General features: G+C 46.7%; 1 protein-coding gene across 3 annotated transcripts in view; it reads left to right on the top strand.

Moving 5' to 3' along the window:
- Nucleotides 1–24,662, top strand: part of INSC (INSC spindle orientation adaptor protein) — a 132,804-nt gene that overhangs the window by 98,534 nt on the left and 9,608 nt on the right. For all 3 annotated transcript variants that reach the window (XM_043481136.1, XM_043481138.1, XM_043481137.1), the window contains exons 8-10: nucleotides 8,978–9,149; nucleotides 14,444–14,622; nucleotides 22,645–22,711. In XM_043481136.1, coding sequence (XP_043337071.1) covers nucleotides 8,978–9,149; nucleotides 14,444–14,622; nucleotides 22,645–22,711 — 418 coding nt within the window. The remainder of the gene's footprint in view (nucleotides 1–8,977; nucleotides 9,150–14,443; nucleotides 14,623–22,644; nucleotides 22,712–24,662) is intronic.

The raw sequence follows: 24,662 nt of genomic DNA, 5'->3' as shown, positions 1-24,662 counted from the left end.
GGGAATTCCAGTGGTTAAGATTCTGCACTTCCACTGCAGGGGGTGTGGGTTTGATCCTGGCTGGGGAACTAAGATCCCATGTACTGCGTGGTGCAGCCAAAAAAAAAAAAATACAAATAATTAATCTGAAGCCTTGTGGTAACTGGACATGCAGTGCCCTGTTCCTGGCCTCCTTGGGCATATAGTGATCTCTCATGGTGATTTTAATTTTCATCTCACTGACAACTAATACTTTTGAGCAATTTTTCCATATCATTTCAAGCATTTAATGTAGCTTTTCAACCCAAAAAGGTAGTGTCTTCAGATGGCAGCTCTTAAAAGGCCCACTGATCCTATGTTTCCACTTACCTGTTCATAAAATTCATTGACAATGCCTTCTGTCCATTTTTAATGCAAACTTTGAACTTTTGTTGGGCCAATTATATCTGCCAGTTTGCATATCTAGCATACTAAGAGGAGATTGTTTTCATTACTCCATTCTATACCATTATTATTTAGGTCATTGACCTATCTTTGGAAAAACTGAATTATTTTAGGGGCTGAGGGAGAGGAGTTTTTTGTTGTTGTTTCTTTGGCTGCATCATGCAGCTTGTTTCTTTGTGGCATCTTAGTTCCTTGACCAGGGTTTGAACCCTCGCTCCAGGCAGTGAAAGCCTGGAGTCCTAACCACTGGACTGCCAGGGAATTCCCCAACTTTTGGTTTTTACTAAATTATCTTAAACTGTTTCCTGTCCTTTGGACAGGAAGGAATTTGAATAAATGCTTCATTTAATTGGTTTGTGCCATGACATGTACCTCTATGGGTTAAATTTTCCTTTGAAGCGTGATTAACAATTTTGTTTCAGTGGAAGTAGAGCACTATATTATAAGTAGAACAAACCATGGGTTTCAGTATTTGTGATTACTGCAAAAAATTGTAACTTGTGTATATTATATGTTATACACATTAATATATATAATAAAACATATATATATGTACATGCAAAACCAAGGGCTTCCACGGTGGCTTAATGGTAAAGACTCCACGTGCAGTGCAGGAGCTGCAGGAGACTCGGGTTCGATCCCTGGGTTGGGAAGCTTCCCTGGAGAAGGAAATGGTAACCCACTCCAGGATTCTTACCTGGAGAGTTCCGTGGACAGAGGAGCGTGGCAAGCTACAGTTCATGGGGTTGCAGATTGTTGGACATTACTGAAGTGACTGAGCACTCACTGACCATTTGGCTATCTTCTGTGAAATGTCTATTTGAGACTTTTGCCCATTAAAAAAAAATGAATTGCCTTTTTCTTATTGACTTATAAGCTTAAAAATATGTATTCTACATAAAACCCTTTGTCAGATATGTCTATTAAGAATACATATTCTCAGTCCGTGGTTTGCTTTTTCATTTTCTTAATGGTGTCTTTAGATGGATAGAAATTAACTTTGATAAAGTCCAATTTATTGATCTTTTCTTTTATAGTTAGTGTTTCTCGTCTCCATTTAAAAAAGGTTTATGTTCCCCTGAATCATGAAAAGAGTCTCCTATATTCTCTTCTAGGAGCTTTATTATTTTACCTTTCACATTTAGTTCAATGGTCTATTTTAAATTAAATTTTTTTGATGTTCAAGATTCAGTGTTTTTCCATATGATATCCAATGGAGCCAGCACCATTTACCAAAAAGATAATGTTTTTCACCACTGAATTAAAATGGTACCTTTGTTGTAGGTAAAGTAATGACACAGGTATGTCTGTTTTTAGACTATTTTTCTGTTCAATTAGTCTTTTTGTCCACCCTTGTACCAATATGGCTTTGGCTGAGTCCCTATAATCTAAACAGTTTTTCATATTTGGTAGTATAGATCCTCTAATATTGTTATTGTTTAAGACTTTCTTGGTAATTCTAAGTTTTTTTCTTTTCTATATATAGTTTATAATCAGCTTGTTTCTTTCTCCAAAGATACCTGCAGAGATTTTGATTGAAATTTCTTTAAATTTGTAAATAAATTCAGGGAAAGTTGACATCTTAGACAGTATAGGGTATTCTGGTCAATAAATGTAGTATACCTTGCTACTCTCTCTCTCAGCAATGTTTTGAGTTTTTAGTATTGATATCTTCCACATTTTTAAGATTTATTTCTAGATATGTTTTTATGCTAATGTGTGTTATTTGAATTTTTATTTTCTAATTATTGGTAATATATAGAAAATACAATTTTGAATATTGTATCTAATGATCTTGCTGAATTCACTTATTAATTTTAGTGGTGTGTAGATTCTTTGGGATTTTATACAGATTTGGATTATGTACATTGAAGAAGAAGTGAGTGCTCAGTCATGTCTGACTCTTTTGTGACCCCCTGGACTGTAGCCCACCAGGCTCCTCTGTCCATGGAATTTCCCTGGCAAGAATATTGGAGTGGGTTGCATTCCCTTCTCCAGGGGATCTTCCCAATCCAGGGACTGAACCCACGTCTCTTGCGTCTCTTGCATTGGCAGGCAGTCTTTACCAACTGTGCCACAGGGGTACAATCATGTCATCTGTAAATTATGACAGTTTCACTTCCTCTTTTGGAGTCATTATACCTTTTTATTTCTTTCTCTTCTATTACGTAGGGTTACTGTAAAGTGTTAAGTAGCAGTGGTGATAATAGCTGTCTCTGTCTTGATACAGATTTCAGGGGGAATAGTTTTGACATTCATTCACTTTCTCCTTAAGTGTGGCATTATCATGTGAAGGACTAGATTACTGAGGCTTCGAGAAGATGAATAACTTGCTCATTTCACCATGTCAGCAGTTAACACAGTTGAGTCGTGAACCCAGGCTTTTCTTGCTCCTAGGTTTGTGCAGCTCCCACTGTACCATCGCTACTTCTAGAAGACTGGGCTGAGCCCAGGATCTCTGCTAGGGTCACTTGAGGAAGCTCAAGAATATTGATGACAGGACTCCATCCCAGACCAGCTAAATCAGAATTTCTGGTGGTGAAGTGCAGGCATTACTGTTATAACAATTGCACATATGATTCTAATCATCTGAGAACCAGGCAAATGACCACTAATCTAGAAGTACTTTGGTACAATTCAGATTCCAGCTGTGCCCGGAGTGCTTTATGGAAAACTTGGTTTTTTCATATCATTACATGCCTAGCATCCTTCACCCAAAGGGAAATGAACTTTTTCTTAGTGACCTTTGAAACCTTCTCACAAACTCCACTCCTTCCACCACGAAATGCCTCCAGAGCATCTTTTCAACAATCTGCTTTAAGGAAAATCACTTGCTCGATGGGGAAATTATTTTTTATTTATAGTCTTAAGTGATTTAATTCTTGATTTCTTTCCACCTCAATAACTCACCTCTTTCTTCATCACTGACTTGGCTGCCAAACTGGTTATATAATCCCTTTCATCCACTGTTCCATTCCCTATTTCATACTCATATTTGTTTTTGTCTGATTTGGCACTTGACTTTTAATCGAAGATTCTTGCTTGAAAGGGTAAAAGAGGTTGAGTGGGGTCTGGGTATGTTCATTTGGGAGGAAGATTATATTATCCTCCTGAAGGTGTGTTTTACTTTCTGTAACTTTCTATTGGGCTCCCAGCTCTCCCACCACTACTTAAAACAAACATATTATTTTATAAAGTAAGCCTTTAACCCCTTACTTTTTTCATAGACTTTGTCCTGAACTTTGCCCTCATCTGGTTTATATCCCACATTCAGACCCGCTTCTGGCCGGTGGGCTCAATTATTCCACCAAACACTTTGCGCTGTCCCTTGGCCTGCACTTGACCTTGCTTCCTTGGATGTGACCCTGCTTCCCTCTCTGACTGTGATTGGATTTTCCCTTTGGCTGTACCTTGGATATGCAGATCCATCGATGAGCAGGATTCCAACTTCTTTGTGGTTCCCACTTGTCTTTTGTTTTTTTCTGCAGGCTTCTTGTGTCCAAGTGGACATAAAGGTGAAGGAAGAAATTCGGGGAGGTCTTTAGGTCATGCTCCCCTTCCACCCCACAGCTGTTATCGCTGCTTTCACATGATTCTGTTGATCTGTTACAACAAGCAACACCTGACTTCCCCTAAAAATGAAACATGCAAAAAGGAGTTAGAAAGTAGCAGGCAAGCACCAGTGGTACATGATGGGCCTTTGTATACTGGCCTGTGTCCCTTAGATATTCACCGAAAAGCCACTGCTGCTACTTTTCCGAAGGTCAGTAGGAGGACATTGCTCATAAATCGGATGTGATGTTTACAGTACATTTGGATTCCTCAAGGGCATGGTTTCCACACTCCTTCTCCCACCTCCCAGAGAGACTTTCACAGTCTGCCTGTCCCCTCTTCATCCAGATTCAGGGTGCATCAGTCCTACAACCCAAGTAGTAACCAGGCCAGACCATCCTCAGCATCACTTGAATGCCCTCCCATGAGGAAAGCTTGTCACCAGGACCAGCCCATCCCACTGTACGTAAAAGCTAATTACCTCTAAGTGCTTCCAGCAGCCATCTCTTTAGGGATGTGAAAGTGCTTTGATTAGATTGTTCTCTTGGCATCACTCAGTTCACGACTGAGGGTGGGAAGTGGGTGTTTGGGGATGGAGGCTCTTCAGAAATGGAACCGGTGTTGGAGGGAGCTGGTCTCATGCTGGGCTACTCCTGGGCCCACGAGAGGGGCTGAGTTGAGCAGCCCCTGCTGACCTGGCCCTCTTGCCAGCCTCTTCCTTTGCTGCCCGTGTCAAAGGCCCCACAGATGGGTCACAGGGCCAGGAGAGGGGGAACCAGGATGGGAGTCTCGGCCGTGGTTTCACCTTGCTTTGTGGTCTGAGCAGTCTCTTCCCTTCCCTGGGCCTCTGTTTCCTCATCATTCAGCCCACACTTCACGCAGCTGAGGTTGTTGGTCAGGCCTCAGCTGCCTACTAGACACCAGAGAAGATTCAGTGCAGGAGCCGCTCCAAGCTGCTCAGATCTAGGGCAGGGATGGGCATGTAAACTAGGCATTTACCAACACGGTGGGACTTCCCAGGTGGCTCCGTGGTAAAGAATCCGCCTGCCAGTGCAGGAGGCACGGGAGATTCAGGTTCCATCTCTGGGTCAGAAAGATCCCCTGGAGAAGGAAATGGCAACCCACTCCAGTATTCTTGCCTAGAGCATCCCATGGACAGAGGAGCTTGGCGGGCTTCAGTCCATAGAGAGTTAGACACAGCTGAAGCACCTTAGCACACACGAGCCAACATAGTAAGTGTTCTAGTTGCGGGCAGACCATAGTGTGCAGGACAGAGATCTTCTGACTGGGGGAGGAAGGTGCATGTTCACAGAGGAGGGGATTTCTCACCTGGGTCTGAGAGGGAGTGAGGAGGGAAGGCAGGGAAGATGAACACTTCAGCTGTAAGTGAACTAGGTTTGAGTTGTCTATGAAATATCTGGGAAAATTACTTTTGGAATTGAACATAAAGAGACCCCATAGCAGGTTGGAAATGTGTATGTGGATCTTGGGAAAGGAGGTCAGAGCTGGAGGGCTAGGTTTGACAGTGCCTATGGAGAGTCATTAAGGTCACTTGAGTTTGAGAGGTGTTGCTGACGTGGTCCAGAGTGGGTTGACGGCAAACTCTGGGGTTAAGAAGCAGTTAGCTAGGAGGAGATGGGCCCCAAAGTAGGTATCGTGGAGGCCCAGGAAGAGGAGAGGCCCAGATGGAGAGAGTTCTCAGCAGGGGGAGGTAATTAAAAAGGCCAAAGAAGAGGAATGGAGAGGCTGGGCTTTGCACCAGTCAAGTTCCCAAGTCCTTTTAAGTATATGACCTCTCTCTTTCCACTTCTCCCTCTCCCACCCCTGTTTCTCTTTGATTTCTGTATCTCTCTGTTTCTTCATCTTTTATTTGTTCCAATTCATCTCTGTATCAGTCTGCCTAGTTCAGCATCGGTCACAGTGTAGATGCTCAGTCACTGTTTGTTGAACTTTAAAGATGCATGGATGGTACTTTTTCTCTCAGTTCCCTTCTGAGGAAAGTAATTGTTCATCTTATTGTTCCTGGTCAGGCATTAATGCAGGAGTCACTGACCTTTGCAAAATTCTAGTTCTGGCCTGCATGATCCAGGGTTGTCAAGCAAATGAGAAAACTTGTAGGCCCCAGTCCACAGAGCTGAGGTTGCCCATGGGGTCACAAGCTCACAGGAGCCTGCAGAAAGGAGCTCTGGAGAGAAGTCCAGGTGGGAGGCCTAAGCCAGGGTAGGGAAAGTGAAAGGACTCAGGGCCCCGAGTCTAGGAGAGATGACTGTACCTGCTAGATGGGGATAAGGTGGGATGATGGTGCCACCATGTGGCAGGCACTGCATATGCATTCTCTTAGTTAATCCCAGATTTCAGTCCTTTTGGGGTTTATCCATCATATATATATATATATATATATATTTATATATATAGCACTTCCCTGGTGGCTCAGATGGTAAAGAATCTGCCTGCAATGCAGGAGGCCTGGGTTCGATCCCCTTGGAGAAGGAAATGGCTACCCACTCCAGTATTCTCGCCTGGAGAATTCCAGAGACAGAGGAGCCTAGTGGGGTGCAGTCCATGGAGTCACTAAGAGTCGGACACGACGGAGCGACTTTCATTTTCATATATTTATGTATATGTATATCTATACATATATATACACCCAAATTAAAGGCTCAAAGTAGGTACCAAAATCGTCCAGCTAGTAAATATGGAGGCAGGATTCAGAACAGCTAGGTGTGACTCCAGAGGCCGTGCATTTTCTGAGACTATAGGAATTGGTTCAGACACTGGGAAGCCCACAGCCCAGTGGTGGGGGCCCTTCAGGGACTCCTAATGATGAGCTGGGCTAGACTGAAGTTGCTGAGACGGTGATGGATATGGAGATCAATTTTGGTTGGTGGCCGCTTGCTAGCAGGAGGCCACATGGCCAGTCAGTGGCATCAGAGCCAGAAGGCTAGGAAATTGACCCACTCAACAATTCAGGGTCACTTTCCAGGGGTCAGGAATCTGTGGGATCCAGTTATACATGCTGTCATGACAGTAGATCTGCCAAGATGTGAGCTCTGAAGAGGGTCTCCCTCCCCGATCTGGGGTGTGGGCTTTAAATCAGAGCGGCTTCCGGGAGGTCTTCCCAGAAGTCAGGTTGTACAATGGTCATTTGTGGATGAGTCACTTGCCCCTGCCCCTCTGCTCGAGTACACAGCCTGGCACTTGGCATGCGCACAGGGAGGCTGTGCTCAATGGGTTTGCCAAGCGGGAGTCTGGGCTGGTGAATGGGCTTGGGGACCGTCCATTCCCTGACCTCTGTAGTGTGTTCAGATTGGCCCGTCTCCCTCAACGTGCTGGGGATTAGGTCTGAATATAGTTTGGGCCTGACCAGCATTCCCAGCTGGGGCTGGGATGCAACTCCATGGGCATCCAAGATGAGATTAGGGGGTTGGACTGGCTGAGAGAGCCCCCCACTAGAGACCCTGTTGCTCTCTAGCCTTGGATGGTGCTGGGAGGGGGGAGGCAATGAACCAGATAAGCTTAAGAGGTGTCTTAGGTTGCAGTAAGAGGGTGGCTTCCTGTTTCTAGGCCCAGAGTAGCTCCCGTTCCTTCGCTGGGCCCAGGTGAGGTCTCTCCCAGAGGGCCTGTTAGTCAAACACCTGGCAAGAGCCCAGTCCTGCGGGGGCTGCCGGCCGCTGTTTGCTCTCTTTTATTGAGCACATCCAGGTGAGTTTTATTGCGGACCGTTCCCCAGGCTCCTGTTTCCACATTTGTCTCTTTTGAGTCTGAGATTGCCAAAGGCTTTCACTGCTAATGGCCCTTAGGGCTCCCAAGAGCATTTAAGGGAGGCCTAGAACATGACTGGGTAATTAGTCAGGCTAAATGCAGCCCCTGGAGAGTGGCTGGAGCTGAGTGGCAGGAAGTAATGGTGTGGGGACAGGAGCCCAGGCCCGAGGCAGCTGCACGGGCTTCTCCTCACCTCACCTCACCTCACCCTGCCTCTGTCCCTGCCTTGCCCCTCCCTGCCCTGACCCCAAACAAGGGAAGGTCTCCCTGGCCCTTGATGGCAGGGTCCCCAGACAGGCGGGCATCCTGGGTCATCTGAGGAGTATTGTTGAGCTGACCTTGGCAAGTTCCTGCCGCCTTTTCTCTGAACAAGTCTCACCTGCTTGCCCTTGCTGGAGGCTAAGCTCAGGTGTCCCTTCTCAGAAGGCAGCACAGCGTGACACCTTGTCAAAACTGGGCTTTGAGGCTAAGCCGTTTTGGTTCAAATCCCAAAGCAACTGGTTTTAAAGTCTGTGATTGGGGGTAAGTCAATGAACCTTTGTGTGTCTCAGTTTCTTCATCTTTAAATCGAAGATAATGATAACACTGACCTCAGAAGGTTATTAAAAGGATGAATGATATAATAACACATGCACCGTGTATCATAGCACTGACCTCAGAAGGCGGTTATGAGGATTAATGGTGTAATAACACTTGCTCAGTGGAAGCGGGCATATATTACTCTCTCATGAAGTTACAGTGCCAAGAGCAGGTCCGACTGGAGCAGAACTTGGGGGGTTGACATCTTTCCCGGGCATTCAGGTCCACTGTGCCCAGGTTTGCTTCTCTCTGGTGGGGCAGAGAGAAGAAGGCCTCTTGGGGGAAGGTGGTGGAGGACAAGATTGGGGAAAAGGACGCTGAGCTCAGCCTGCTGCTGACCCAAGGAGGGGAGGAGGGAGCCAACATCTGTCAAGCATCTACCCAGCATCTCCTGCTTCATCTCTTTAACTCCTCACACCGTGTTGGTGGATGAGGAAACAGAGTCTCAGAGAAGCTGGGTGACTGAGCAGGAGGGAGCAGGGAGGGGCGCTTAGGGGTGTGAGATTCCTAAGGGACTGTTCTTTCCGCTAGAGTTCGCTGTGGTGGACGCCCTGGCCTAGCCCCTGGACGCCTGCTGATGCTCACTATCTAAGAAGCCCATGGGAAGCCACTGATCTGGTTTCATTATTATCACGCACATGTGCCGTCTCTCTGCTTGCAGGTGGATGGCGTGCTGTGCTTGGCTGACATTTTGACCGACGACAGCCACTCAGAAGCCACGCGGGCCGAGGCTGCGGCCGTGGTGGCCCAGGTCACCTCCCCACACCTGCCCTTCACCCAGCACCTCAGCAGCTTCCTGGAGAGCATGGAGGAGATCGTGACAGCCCTTGTTAGTGAGTCATCCGGGGTGAGGGGGGCCTTGTCACGGTTGTCTTCAGAAAAGGCTCCCTGGGCCCCCTCACCGTACCCCACACAACTCCTCCACAGAGATCACATGTGCCCAAATCCCAGCGGTTAAGGATCAGAGTCAGACTTGAAAGAGCTCTGTTGTCAAGTCTTCTATTACAATGCTTGCAGCCCTCTGAGAAGCTACAAGCACTGACTTAAGTTTAGGCTAGGATTTTTTTTTTCTTTTTTTTCAGGCTAGGATTAATTGGCCTTTCTGAGGGGAGACCAGGACACGCCCCAGGGAAACATGGGGACTCCAGTGTTGAGGTTCAGATCCTTGGCCAGAGACACTCTGATGGGCTTTGTTCCCGAAATCTCCCAGCTGTGGTACCGGGGGAGTGTGGCAGCAATGCCTGGGACAAGTGGCTTCTCAGAGAGCAGCCATTCCCCACCTGCTGCCTGCAGCCCCAGCCTGGCCCTGCTCCCTGGGGCCCTGAGAGCTTTGACTCTTCTAGGGTCCCCTGTTCAGATGTGTGTGCTCCTGGCAGGAGCATCAGAGCCTGATATCCAGACTATACTGTTTCTGCGAAACTACAGGAACTAGAACTCACCTGGAGAGCAGTCCTCAGGAAATTTGTTTTGCAAACCACAACATTTAAGTGCTGGTGCCATTCTGTATTTCTATTTCAACCCCTCTCTCTGTCACTGTCTCTATATCTTACTGAAACAATGAAAATTGATTTCATCAGATAATGTAGGCCTGGTGTCAGCACTTGGGCTTGGATTTTTGTCTTTGATTCATCCACCTGATAAAGAGCTCTTGACTGGTAGCCCTGGGCAGGCTGTCTGGGATTCCGCCCCTCACTTGCCATATTGCATTGCAAAGCTCCCTTTATGGTGTTCCTACTGTAGGAAACAAGGGGTAAGGACCCATTTCTCCCAAGGGTTCTCCTAGCTTTAGAATGTTCAGATCTGTAAGTACTTTGCACTCAGGAGGTCTTAGGTAGAGTTGACTTAATGGCTGATTCTAGTTTCTCTGGTCATGACACCTCCAGGCCAGGGTGGGAGAAATCAACTTGTTAAATATCCACATTGATTCAAATTTGAGAAAATACAGAAGCCGACTGTTGAAAAGCCTTGGCTGGAGGGAGCTCAAGAAATCATGCCCACCCTAAAAAGAAGAAGCCTAGGTCCAAAGCAGGTGAGGAACTTTCCCAAGGTCACATAACAGTGTTAGAATTCCCTTCTGCCAAGGGTGTGATACTCAGTCATGCACCAGAGCCTGGCAGGAAACATAAATGAGGTGAAGAGGCCAGGTGGAAGAAGAAAATAAGGAGATTTTGAGTCGTGTATTGAATTTAAAAGCATGTGCAGTGGATGTTGTTGTTCATTCGCTCAGTTGTGTCCGACTCTTTTTGACCCCATGGACTGCAGCACACCAGGCTTCCCTGTCCTTCACTATCTCCCGGAGTTTGCTCAAATTCATGTCCACTGAATCATCCAAACATCTTATCCTCTGTCATGTCCTTCTCCTCCTGCCCTCAATCTTTCCCAGCATCAGGGTCTTTTCCAATGAATTGGCTGCTCGCATCAGGTAGTCAGAGTATTAGAGCTTCAGCTTCAGCATCAGTCCTTCCTTCCAATGAATATTCAGGGTTGATTTCCTTTAGGATGGACTGGTTTGATCTCTGGATTCACTTCTGCAAGGGGTGTCATGCTCAATCGTGCACCAGAGTTTGGCAGAAAACATAAATGAGGTGAAGAGGCCAGATGGAAGAAGAAAATAAGGAGATGTGAGTCCTCTACTGAGTTTAAAAGCATGTGCAGTGAATAAAGAGAGGCAATCACTGATAAACTCTGGTTGATTGTTGCCATATAGGAAAGAGCAATTTTTTAAAAAGACAAAAATTCTAAGTTTTCTAGAAAATCTCCCAGTCTATAAATGATAGCAAATAATAAATCAAAACATATATATTCTAGGTGACCTTTCACTTTTGCCATATGTCTACGCCAGCTTCTTCGCCTGGTCTGGATTTCTCCCCAGAGAAGAGTTTCCTTATTTATTTTGCCCTGATGAAGATACACTGTGGAGTCGGCTCTGAGAGTCAGCAGATGGGATGTATCTTCTGGGCAGGTAGCCAGGGCTCTGTTCTTTGGTGGGAAATAGTCCTCCAATTTCTTGCCATTCCCTGGAAACATTTATAAATGAGTCACTGGGATTCTCAATTTAATCTTTCTAACACATCCCAGGTGACTCAGCCTGTAGCTCAAATAAATGTGCATCAAAATTAAAAGGCACTTAGATGGTTGTGTTAATAATTGCTATGTCTGCAGCAATGGTGATGGTGTAAGAATGAGGGTGGGTATTTGGAATAGAAGAAATTGTAGCAAAGTGGGCTATGGGTTGTGTGATTGCACCCCAAACCCAGGACATAGGCAGGGGGCCTGGAAGGGCTGACCCTACTGGTTCCCCCCAAATCAGAAGATAAAGCCATCATTGTAAAGGGGTGGTCATAGACTTCTTATTTGTTGCTCTTGTTCAGTCGCTTGCTCAGTCATGTCCAACTCTTTGTGACTCCATGGACCACAGTTCACCAGGCTTTTCTGTCCTTCACCATCTCCTGGAGTTTGCTCAAACTCATGTCCATTGAGTCAGTGATGCCATCTGACAATCTCATCCTCTGTCGTCCCCTTCTTTTCCTGCCTTCAATCTTTCTTAGCATCAGAGTCTTTTCCAATGAGTTAGCTCCTCACATCAGGTGGCCAAAGTATTGGACTTTGGCCAATACTTTTCAGCATCAGTCCCTCCAAAGATAGAGTTCTTAATTCCTTGGCTAATGTGCAGCCCAGGGAGGTTAGATCAAGATGTAGGTCTTGTAGTGGTCACACCTGGGCTGTGGGGAGCAGTGCTGCTCAGAGGGTAGGCATTGCCCTCTCGATAAAAATGGAACAAGATCTGCAGGAGCACCACTGGAAATGAAGCAAAGAAGCCTGGAGACAAGAGGCAGCCTAGAACATAGAAAGAGTGGGGAGTTTGGGGTCAGGCAGACTTGGATTTGATCCTAGAACCCCCAGATTACCATCAACCCTCAATTCCACAGTTTTGGGGAAATCATTGAACATTTGAGTCCTCTGTTCCTTCGTCTATAAAATTGTCATAAAAAGTTGGGTTGTTGTGAGGATGGAATGAATTAGTGAGATAAAGAGTGCACAGCAGGGCCTGGCACAGAATAAACACTTGATCAGAGGTGGCTACTGCTCCTAGCTTCTCTGAGTCTCAGCTTCTACATTGTAAATGGTGCTCAGAAATTAATGGCATTGTGTAAAGCACACTGCAGGGGATTCAACTAATGCTATTTTCTGTCCCTTTATAGGCAGGGGCCAGAAACTGCTTTCACTAGAAGGTGCCAAGAGGTGCCAGTTCTAATATCAGAACCTAAAAGTAGATTCTTTTGGAAGCAAGAACTAGAGAGCAGGGTAGAACACACTCAACTCTTCCCAGTATGGCTTCTTTTCCCGTACTTTCATAGAGGTACTATCCGTAGGAGGGGATGTGGACCCAGGAAGCCCCTTGATTAGTGGTCATATTGTAACTGAGGGTCAGAAGTCAGGTCCATTTTGATGGATGGGCAGCACCATGGACCCCTTTATGCCTTCTCCAAGGCAGGAGCCCATGGGGGAATGTATTAGGTGGTGGAGGGGTGCAGGTTGGGATGGCCCTCTCTTCCTCAAAGAACCTGCCAGATTACTGGAGTGGGTAGCTTTTCCCTTCTCCAGGGGATCTTCTCAACCTAAGGATTGAACCCAGGTCTCCCACAGTGCAGGTGGATTCTTTACCAGCTGAGCCACAAGGGAAACCCAAGAATACTGGAGTGGTAGCCTATCCCTTCTCCAGTGGATCCTCACGACACACGAATCGAACTGGGGTCTCCTGCATTGCATTTTCCCTTCTCCAGGGGATCTTCCCAACCCAGGGATTGAACCCAGGTCTCCCACATTGCAGGTGGATTCTTTACCAACTGAGCTCTTGGGGAAGCCCCAAAGAACCTTTATTACAATTACAGATGGTGTGGGGGGTGGGATATGATTAGGATTGGGTTATGGCTCCGAGAATCAGTGAGAAAGAGCCTGACATTCAGGGACATGGTGTAGGACTTCTATGCAGCCAGGTGATCCTTGTGCTGGGACCCAGAGGAAATCCTGAAACTGTGCTGATGATAGCTGGAAAAGCAGTGTCTTTATATTTTAACTTCAGCTTCTCCCTCAAGGCTAATTTAGCAGCAGTCTAGTGTATGTTACTAGAAATACACATGGACTAGGAGCTCTTTCCTGCCCCAGGGCCTTTGCACATGCTGTTCCTTTGGCTTGGAACATGCTCTTTCCCCCCACATAGTCTCATGGCTTGTTCATTTTCCCCCGAGGTCTCAGCAGGAAAGTCACTTTCTCAGGGAGACCTTTCTTACTCACCCAATGGGCCTCTAAGACAAGTGCTAATTCTCGTCTTAGCGCTTGTTTATTTCCTCCCTCATATTTATTAGACTTTGCAGTTATTTACATCAACTTTTAAAAAGTTTGTTTTCTCTTGTCCAGTTGTTGTTTAGTCACTAAGTCATATCCAACTCTTTGCGACCCCATGAACTGTAGCACACCAGACTCCCCTGTCCTTCACTATCTCCTGGAGTTTGCTCAAACTCATGTCCATTGAGTCAGTGATGCCATCCAACCATCTTATTCTTTGTCACCCACTTCTCCTCTTGCCCTCAATCTTTCCCAGTATCAGGGTCTTTTCCAGTGAGTCAGCTTTTTGCATCAGGTGGCCAAAGTATTGGAACTTCAGCTTTAGCATCAATCCTTCCAATGAATATTCAGGGTTGATTTCCTTTAGGATTGACTGGTTTGATCTCCTTGCTGTCCAAGGGACTCTTAAGTCTTCTCCAGCACCACAGTTTGAAAGCATCAATTCTTTTAGGATGTAAGCTTAACAGGGGCAAATATCTGATCTGCTGTGTTCACCAGCCCATCTGAAGACACTAGAGTGCCCAGTACACAGTGTTCACTCAGTAGGTACTTGTTGGGTGAAGGAGTAATTAGAATGCACACATCAGGTTGCAAATGCCAGCACTGCAACTAATATAGAAAGATATATTTCCCTCTCCAGTAACTACATTTTTTTCATCTATAAAATGGAAATTGTAACAGCTTTCCAAAATTTCTCCCAGAGCTATTGTGGGAACCAGATGAGGTAACTGATATGAAAGCGCTTGGCAGTGAAGCTGTTTTCTTCCTCTTTACCATCTAGAACTGTGCCAAGAGGCCTCGTCTGGGGAAGTCTTCCTGCTGGCCTCGGCAGCCCTTGCCAACATCACCTTCTTTGACACGATGGCCTGTGAGATGCTCCTGCAGCTGAATGCCATCCGCGTCCTCCTGGAGGCCTGCAGCGACAAACAGAGAGTAGACACGCCATATACCCGGGACCAGGTGAGCCGCGCAGGGGGAACCATGCCCGGAACCTGTAAGCGTGAAGGCGGAGGGCAGGGCTTAAGCTCTGGAGTCAGCATGGCCTGCAGCACATAGTCAGTGCTGTTAGTCGTGTTCTCGGGGAAGGTGAGGGGATGTGTCCTCCACATGCCTCGTGCCCTTGGAGCATCTCCACCAGTCCACTGCTCACCCTCTTTCCCATCCCAGCCTCTAGAGGGCCTTCCTCCGTCTCCATCTGTCCATCCTAGGAGCAGAGAGGCACCATGGGAAGGTCCCTGGACCTCCTCCAAAGGTCTGGGTCCAGCTTTGTGGGCACCTGCCTATCTGATCTTGTACCTACTGTGAATTTCTTCCTTTCTTGGCCTCCATGAAACAGGGTCTTGGAGCAGACCCTTGATTCTGGACCTCAGCCTCTGTATCAGTTTCTCTCCCTCTTTTTTTTTTTTTTTTGTATATTTGAGTTCCATGAGAAGTTTTGTTTGGGGAAAAATGGTGTTACTACAATATATGTTTGAAAATATTGAGGAAGGGGGTTTTCAAGGGCCTTTGTGCTCTGAGGTTATGGGAGTCTGTCTTGTCGCACCTCTGCTGTAGTCAGCTTCCCATTTCCCTACCAGAGGTGGGGGTGGTGGATCTGGTGTGTTTTTGTTCTCTGTAAATCCCACCAGGTGCCTGAGCTCTATGTCAAATGATCCTCTAACCTCATCCCTGTCTGTGTCCCAGCTCCCCAGTCCTACCTGTTTCTTCCAGCCTTGCTGCCTGGTCAAAGCTGCCATAACTTCACGTGCCAGCTCCCACCCCAGTGACTCTGGGAAAGCCTTCCCAGACAGCCCTGGATCTCTGGGATCCTCCTTTCTTTGAAGGCCACACCTCACAATGCAGTGTTGACTGTTCCAGTGATATTTATTCCTTTCTAGTTATTTTGTGTCAGTTTATGCCCCTGAGGGCATGGTCCCATGTTCTGTACTTCCCAGGATTTCTCAGGCCCCTAGCCCAGAGTGGGCACCCTTGATGCGTTCTGTAAATGCTTGCCTAGGACATGAAAGGGAAGAAGCAGGATGCTACTTCGTCAGTTCTTTCTTGTCTTGAGAATCACCTGTGGAAGGGCAGCCACAGGAATTCCCATTCAGAGAGAACTCTAGTATATATGCCTTTGCATATGAGGGTTCTACTAATGCTGTGAGGCTGGCAGTATCTGCCCCATTTTATGGATAAGAATATTGAGGCTTTAGAGAGTATCCCCCATATCATAGCGTTGACAGTAGCCAGCACTGAATCCTGGCCTGACATAGACCTTGGTCTTTGACTCTTACCTGCTGCCATCTCTGAAAGTGAAGAGGAAATAGTGGAATATGGGGTCAGAGAGACTGAATGCCGATCTTGTCTGGGACCGTAAGTGGGTGACTTTGGGCAAGTCACAGCCTCTTGGGTGTTGGTCTACCTTGCACAGTCATTGTGAGGGTGAGTGAGATAAAACACATGTAAAGGGCCTGATACGACGCTTTGTCCTTACTAAGTCCTTAACAAGTGATGAGTATCATTATTTTTCAAACTTGATGTTATAAGGAAGAGCATAGACAGCGAATTATCCAAAATCCTCTCTTTGTCCTTCCAGGCGTTGCATGATGTAGTTCTAGACTTCCTTTCCAGTTTAATCTGTCACTTCGTAGTTGGACAAACCCCACAGAGGTCAGGTAAGACAGTGCAAATAGATCGAGTGGTGACCCACTGGGCTGGCTTTTGGCTGTTTGGCTGATGAGGCAGGGCCAGCCGTTTGCAGTCACTGTGCTCGGCTATTGGGGTGGGGGTGGGTACTGGAGGGCTAACTCTGCGTCATCTGCCTTGTTCCCTCTCTTCTCTTCTCCAGCTGGATGCCTCCAGTTGCTGGGTCTCTTACCTACCTGACATGATTTTAGCCCCCTTTCCTTTCAAGTGCCTCTTCTGTAGCCAACTCTGGCCATCTCGTACAAGATCCAATAGTAAGGCAGAAATAACAGGAGTGAGGGGTTCAGATGACATGGCTTCAAAGCTTCTCTGCTGTATAATCATGTAACTGGGCAATTCACTCGGAGCCTCACTTTTCTTATCTGTGAGTGGGGTTGAATAATGCATATTTCCTAGAGATAAAATAAGAATTGAATAAACTAATACAAACTTTTAGTACCGTTCCTGGCACATAGGAAGTATTAAATAAATGAAAGCCTCTGTCCATGTGATTGTTATGATTGGCCTTTGAGTGTGTGGTACTCAGCCCTGAATGGGGCACCTTCAGAGGGGAACATCCTTATCTGTAAAGGGGGATGGTCTCTTCTAGCATAGGCATCGTGTGGCTCTATGTGCACGGACCCTTTTTCATCATGAGAAGTGATAGGCTCCCTCCTGGAACCTCACTGATTCCTAGGAAGGAGGTGCTCCAAGTAGGGTGAGAATGGAGAATGTGGTCAGGTTCTATGATGATGGCATTTCTTTCTGAATCTGATCTCTGACATTTTCTAACTGTGTTCCCCCATCCCCTGTCTCCCCATCCCACTTTTCCCCCACGCCCTGTCTCCCCCACCCCCTCACCCCCACCCCTTCTAAACTCCCCACAGCTGAGCCAGGCTCCTCTCTGTTGTCCTCAGGACGGCCTCACCTTCCGCCCTGACTCAGAGCAACCACTTAGCTAGTGAGAGTGGACCCATTAAAGAAACAAATGGCTCCTTCCTGTGGCAGAGGGAGGATTAAGGTGATCTGAGGGCTCCCAGTAATGAAGACAAAGAAGATGAATTAGACTCTGAAGTGCTCACCGCCTCCTGAAACACTTAGGAGATTAAATGCCCATGAGGCTTCCGGTAACGCGTCTGCCAGTGACGCCAGTGCCGTGCAGAGCCTCTGGGTCTTCCAACTGTATTTGTCCATCTCTCTCTGAACACCTCAGCAAGATCCCCTCCATCATCCCAGCAAACTGAGTCTACTTAACTTGTCCCACAGAAGCCGAGATAGCCTGAGTTTGCCTGTCCTCTACCCACTCTTGGAGTGTGGATGGGGCTGAGGGCCACCTGGGGCCTGGGCTCTTCCACTACCACCATCTGCACCCCACCCAACCCCTGCTAATGGAGGAGGGCTGGATGCACTTAACATTCAGAAGCACTCCGTGTCTAATAAACTCCATGTGTTTCATCCCTGGAAGTATTTTCTAGGGGTCACGCTCCCCAGGGCATCCAGCTACAGGCATGACGATAGGGTGGGTACAGGGCTGGCTCACCTCTGCCTGCCTGTCAAGCTGTGACAATCTAGGGTGAAAGGGATGTGGTTATCTTGTCTAACTCACAGCAACCTTTAGAGATGAATTGCTTTCACAGAGGTAAAGGGTGCTGGTATATTTACGTTCCATGAAGATACACTCTCTGTTTGGCATTTTAGAGTGTCTGGATTTTGTAGCATTTCTGAGCCCTTGCTGTGAGTATCATTATCATGCCTGCATGCTCAGTTGTTCAGTCGTGTCTGACTCCCTCAGCTGTGTTGTGACCCTGTGGACTGTAGCCCACCAGGCTCCTCTCTCCATGGGATTTTTCCAGGCAAGAATACTGGAGTGGGCTGTCACTTTTTGGAATATCATTATCAGGAGTCCATTTGTCAGGAATGCCAGTTACTGAGGATTACAATTTTGACTTGCATTGCAGAAGCTCTCTGTAGTTTATACAGCCCTATCATATACATATATGACATGGTAGAAACAGTAACAGGATTTGGGTTCAGGCAGACCTAAATTCAAATCCTGATTCCATTTCCTAGCTGTATGACCTTAGACAAATTGCTTAACTTCTCTGAGCCACAATTCCCTCTGTGAAATAGGGATACTAGTATTTCCTCCCTCCTTGTGTCATTATGATGATTAGGTGGCATAATGCTTGTATAGTTTGAAACAAAGTGATACTCAGTAGTGAGTGGGCCAGGGATCTCTGATAGAACCAGAAACTGGGATGAGTCCATGGAAGTGGAGTCAGGAAATGTGGTTAATGTGGTGATCAGTGTAATATGGTGTGAGTCAATGCGTGGTGTGTTATTGTTTCAATCTGTGTGTGGGTTTCTGCAGATTGTACTGTGTGTGTGTGTCTGTGTGTGTATGAGAGAGAGAGAAGAGAGAGAGCGGTGTAGGGGACTATAAAGCAGTTTGCTTGTATTTGACTATATGTGCATATCTACTATCCGGAGAGGCTTAGAGGAAGCCAGGATCACAACACCCAGGCCTGATCGGCTCCAGAAACCCTTCCCTATAAAGTCAAGGGAAAACTATACCCAGAGAACATGGTCTGGTGTTTGCATGCTTCTAATACTGTGAGGCTGACAGCCCAGGCTTGATGCAATCCCTAGGCAGAGTGTTTTCGTTCAGTTCACCATCAGCTTGGGACCTACATCTAAGGCAGTTCTATGGCCTTTGTGACTCTCTGCTGAGCCCAGAACTCAGCCCTCCAGTCTTACCTCTTTGGTAGTGAAAGGACCAGGGACCAGAGGGTGGAAGCAGTGTCTGTCTTGGGAATCAGGCAGGTGCCCTGCTGGTCTCCACACCTATCAGAGGGAGAGAGAGGAGTGGGGAAAACGGCTGGGTCTTCTCCTGAACCCCTTGCCTTTCTGGCCTTGAAGGAGAAAGTTTCAAGAGCCCACACTCTCCCTCTATCAGACCCCTTCATCCTTCAAGCCACTGCTCTTGTCTTGATTCTCTCTGTTCTCTGATGGAGGGAAGTGGTGTGGAGGGAGGAGGGCAGGGCAGGGAAGCACTGGGACTCCCTTAGAGGCTGTAAAGGTTCTGCTGGCTGGTCTCAAGGCTGCAGTTGACGTGGTTGCCAAAGCTTTAGAGAGTTATCACAGTGACCTGGGCTTCCCACGTGACACTAGTGGTAAAGAACTGCCTGCCAGTGGATGAAACCTACATCTCCTTATTGGCAGGCGGATTCTTCCCCTGCTGAGCCATTGGGAGGTCCCAACAGCTGCTCTGAGTGCTTGACAAAACATTAAGTCACTTAATACTCATCATCACAGGCTTATGAGTTCTCTTATTTTTCTCTTCTGCAGTAGGCCAAAAAATGCCCCCTCCAAGAATGTCTACATCCTAATCCCCAAAACCTGGGTAGGCTCCCTTACATGGTAAAAGGGATATTTTCAGATATGAATAAGTTAAGGATCTCAGTATAGGAATAATATCCTGGATTTTCTATGTGGACCCAATGTACCACAGGGATTCTTATAAGAAGGAGGCAGAAGGGTCAGAGTCAGAGGATGAGATGTGACTGCGGAAGCAGAGGTCAGAGTGATGGGCCAGCAGGGTCCAAGGAGTCTGAGCAGCTTTTAGAAACTGGAAAAGAACAGGACACAGATTCTCCCCGAGAGCCTCCATGCAGAAGGAATGAAGCTCTGTCAACACCTTGACTTTAGCTCCATCAGGCCTCCTAAAGGCTTCTGACCCCCAGAATTGCAAGGTAAAATTATGTTGGGTTAAGTCACTAAGTCTGTGGTCACTTGTTTTAGCAGCAATAGAAAACGAACACACCTTACTCACCAAGGCAGAGAAAGGTTAAGCAACATGGTCAAGATCAGATGGAAGATGATGATAGAGCCAAGATTTGGAATAGGTTGATCCATGCATTTAGTCACTATGCTCTACTGCCTCTTTGAGGGTGATACCTGCTATATTCACAAATAACTATTGAGGGATCGGTACCCTCTCACTTAGGAGGAATAAGACTTAATTAAAAAATCATCAGATGGGAATGAATGGCTTGGGCCAGGGGGAAAACTGTCATCTGGCTCCTGTATTCTGTCCCTGACAGCATTGCTACCGTATAGCTAACAAGGTAAACCAGTTGTCCCTAAAATCCCAACTCTGGACTTAACTGTAAAGAGGAACATTGTTGATCTGCCTTCTCCCATCTATCACAGTATGTACAGACAAGAATGTTTCAAAGGAGGGGGCTCAAGGCAGGGCCTAATTGGCATTTATTCAAATTGTGCTTAATTGAATACTTCATCTGCACCTCAGAAAACCACATGGGGTACAGGTTCTGTAAAGAGGAAGTAATTTTCATTAACGTGCTCTAAATTAGTCTGACACAAAGACCTACCTGTGCTGTAACACAGCTAATAATTGCTGTGTAATGAACCTGATGCTGCAGACAAAGGTTTCCTTTTTTATTTTGCCTTTCTTTCCCTTCTCCCCTTCCTTCCTGGCTTCCTCTCTCCCTCCCTCCCTTCCTTCCTCCCTTCTCTGTTGGTTCTGTATGTCAAGCAACCACCTTTACTCAGTGGCAAGGCTGGTCATGGTTGGAGGATAGCTGTCCCCGTGAGGTAGGAACTGAGGCCGCGCACCGTGCCCCTCCTCAGCTCCCAGAGAAGGCCAGGTGAACTGCAGTCTGGCACAGGCTTGGCCTTGTGTCTCCTTCCTCACAAGACTGCGCGCTTTAGGCCTCTCGGGAGCCTTCTGCTTTTGGCTGCGTCCTCTACCTGTATGTTTCTTCTACCTCTTTCACTTAGCCCACAAACACTCATAATCCTGAAAGGGTGGGGAAAAAAAGCTTCCAAAGACAAACACTTCTTTAGTCCTATTATCTTTTGAAAATGCAAATAGGAGTTTGTCACTCCCCTCATAAAATACCTTGTGGTGCAGAGTGACCTTCAGGATGAAGGTTATGTCCCTCCCTGACTACCCTCCCCATCATGCTTACCCACCCAGGCCCCTGGCCGGGTCCAAGCTGGGATGGCTGATATAACAGACTAAGAAGGCGTCATATTCTAAAATGTGTTTAGTGGGGAATGGAGAAGAAAGATACTCTATCAGTGTGGCAAACTTTTCCCTTCCTGTTTAAGAGATTTGGTATCTGAATTTATCATCCAGAGTAACATGCCAATATTGAACCAATTAAAATCTAGATAATACGCTTTGTTGGTCAACATCATGTTACTATGCATTATCCTGTTTCAGAACTTAAGGTGCCTGAACTGTGTCAGGAGACTGTCAGCTGCTGCCTCAGAGGTGGCGCACGGCCTCCAGTTATACCGTGTGACAGGCTTTGCAGAGAGATAGGCCTCCACCAGGGAAAAGTATTATTTTATGATTTCTTTTAGTTACTGCTTGAGAGTGCTGTCCACTTCCATGGATTTTCATTTTGCTAAGTTTAATGTTAGGTTCAGTGTCATGAGTGGCATCTGGGTTAACAGGTGCCCCGTTTCCAACATATCCCAGTGGTGTTTGGCACCCTCTACAGTTTGGGGTCTGCAGGAAGTCCCTTACTGGCCCATCTTTAATCCAGTTTTGTACCTGAGTTCTCTGTGCAACCTTGACTGTGCCGGGAGTAGGGCTGGGGTGGGCTGTTGGCTGCTCAGCCCAGAAGTTGTAACCAAGGTTCAGTGTTGACCTGGCATCAGCATTCCTTTCCTACAGGCAGAGTCCTTCAGCCATGACTGACAAGCAAGGCTTTGCAGTCCGCAGGCTTGTAAAGTGTAGCACAGCGTGAGTCCTCATCAGATTCCATACAGCACCTGAAGTTTATGGCGCAACGCTGCCTTTAGTTTCCTTGTCATGATCTCTATCTTAACCTTAGTCTCCTTTCATTTCAGGTTGAAAATAGGTGGGGCTTAGTATCAGGGCAAGAAGCTGGGGTGGAGAGAACCCAATCCAAGATGGGCTAGCCAGGAACCTACCAATTCTGTCTGCATTCCAGGGCCTGGGTTCAAAGGGACCCTGCTGAAAGGTGACAGAGGCTCCATCTTCACTCAGGTGATTCTGTTCTCTCCAGCGGTGTTCTGGGGCCCCTGAGGGCTGTCCCAGGGCCACATGCTGCTGAATGGGCACTAGTCACTAGGGTAATACATCTGAGTGCCAGAAGCCTGTGAAGATGGCAGAAAATACCATGGAAGGAGGGGCCAAGTGGACTGTAAGGAGTCATGGGCTAAAGGAAAGCTTTGTAGCCCCTGACTCACCTACCTGTACAGAGTACCTTTTGGCTCAGGTGTTCCCATATTCTTAGCTTTTTCAATTCTCTTTTCCAGATTGTGACCATCTTGGCAAACATGTCTGTCCTAGAGCAGTGTGCCTCTGACATTATTCAGGAGAACGGTATGTCTTTTCAGCGGCGTGCATGCTATATGGGTTATGTGGCTCTGCGGGACCTTGTGATTTTGTGTTTGTGTGAAGGCCTCTATGTAGGTATGTAAATTTGTACACATGGGTCTCCACATTTGCAAGGGCACATGAATGTGTGCTTATGTGGGCAACGGGCCAATAGGTAAATGTTCACTTGCTTCCATAGCACTTTGATCCAGTGGGAGGCAGACACGGAACAAAAGATAGGGAATGTCAGGTGCAGAAAGCAAAGCAGGGAAGAAGATAAGGTAAATCCAAGGTAGAAGCATGGCAGCTGCTATTTTAATTAGGGTGGTGAGGAGAAGACAGAGACTTCATTAGGATCCAAAAGTAAAAACCTATGCCCATAAAGGATGCATTCCAACTTTAAGTTATTCTCGTGATACTGGGTTTGGCCACAGGAGAAGGCTGACAGGTAGGGGGTGGGGTCAGGGCAGATGGATCCCTGGATGCCTCACCTGAGAGCATCTGTTTCCTCTTGTTCCTTTGCTCCCACCTCGCGCTGAGAGTGTCACCAGGTCCAGATGAGGTGCCCAGGAGCTGATCTAAGTGGTCTCTACTGGAAAGCAGGTCAGCTGGCTGCCTTGCAGCTGGGAAAGGAGTGGAGAGGGCTTCCTGTGACTGAGAAATGAGGGAGCAATTAGCAACCAGTTGGAAACCAAGAGATGCTAATGAGGAGGAGTGAGCTGGGAACCTGGGCAGCTGCCTCTGCTCCTATTAAGCCCCGTTCTCCCAGGTTGCCTTCCTGATTTAATACATGTATACATTCCCCATCCCCCTTACACTATTGAAAAAATATCTTTTTGTGTTAATATTGTGTGACTGGGCTAATCATGAGAAACTTTTTTTTGGCCACATTGCATGGCTCTGTTACTAGTTTTGTGACCTCCATTCTTCCATCTGCAAATGGAACAATAGTAATATCCACCTCACCGGGATGATGTGAGGATTAATATAAAGCTTGTTAGAAGAGTTTCAGGCAAAGAATGAGCTCTGTGCTATGTCTATCTGCTCTTTCAGGAAACAGTGGTGGTCTCATAGGGTTTAAGTGAAGAGAGTTTGATGAAGGAACTATTTACAAAAGTGGGGCAAAATTTGAGGGTTCAGCAGTGGTGGTAATTCAGCCAGGGACCACTAGAAGACTGTAGAACTCCTTGTTCTGGACAGGGCAAGCTTTGTACTGTGAAAGGCAATCCTCCACTCAAGATACTTGAGACTCTGACATGCCTTGCCCTGAAGCTTGGTGATTTTGTCTTTGTCCTGCCCTGAATTGTGTGTGAATGTTGGTGGATGAATGGAAGGTCAGAAACTGTGACCACTGGTCACCCTTACTCTGGGAGGCGGGCCAGGGCAGTCCAAGCTCATTTTTATCAGTCCAATGGTATCAGTGGTGTCCTTCCAGCTAATTTTGCTTCTCCCTCAGGGGCTGGGGCTGAACTGGAGTGAATATTGGGGAGGGAGCATGGCTTTGGGACCTGCTCTCTAAGCTGTTACTCCCCACAACTCTTGGGCAGCTCTGGCACTGAGCCTGGCTAGAACTTAGAAAACACATTCTGGATTTTTGTTGGCAGCCCCAATTTCATTGCATCTTATCTTTCTCTAGATAAGATTTTTATATATTTAAAGGAAACTTTGTGTTTTGTACAATTGTGAGACTTCTCACATGAATACATCCACATTCATTCATTTGATATTCATTCACAAACCTTTGAGCTGAGCAGTATTCTGAACACTTAGGAGACACCCATTCAGGAAATGGACAAACATCCTTGTCCTCACAGTGCTCACCTGCTAGTATAAGAGAAGCTCTTTTTTTTGTCAGGTTCCAGGTACAAAGCTGGGATTAGGGTTAGGATTTGGAAAATGGCTTCTTTAAGGGAACCCTACCTGTGAGGAGTCTGTGAAATTTCTTAATCATGTGGCC

This window comes from Cervus canadensis, chromosome 11, assembly GCF_019320065.1.
Source record: "Cervus canadensis isolate Bull #8, Minnesota chromosome 11, ASM1932006v1, whole genome shotgun sequence".
Classification (NCBI taxonomy): domain Eukaryota; kingdom Metazoa; phylum Chordata; class Mammalia; order Artiodactyla; family Cervidae; genus Cervus; species Cervus canadensis.
This window is presented reverse-complemented; position numbering and strand designations above follow the sequence as displayed.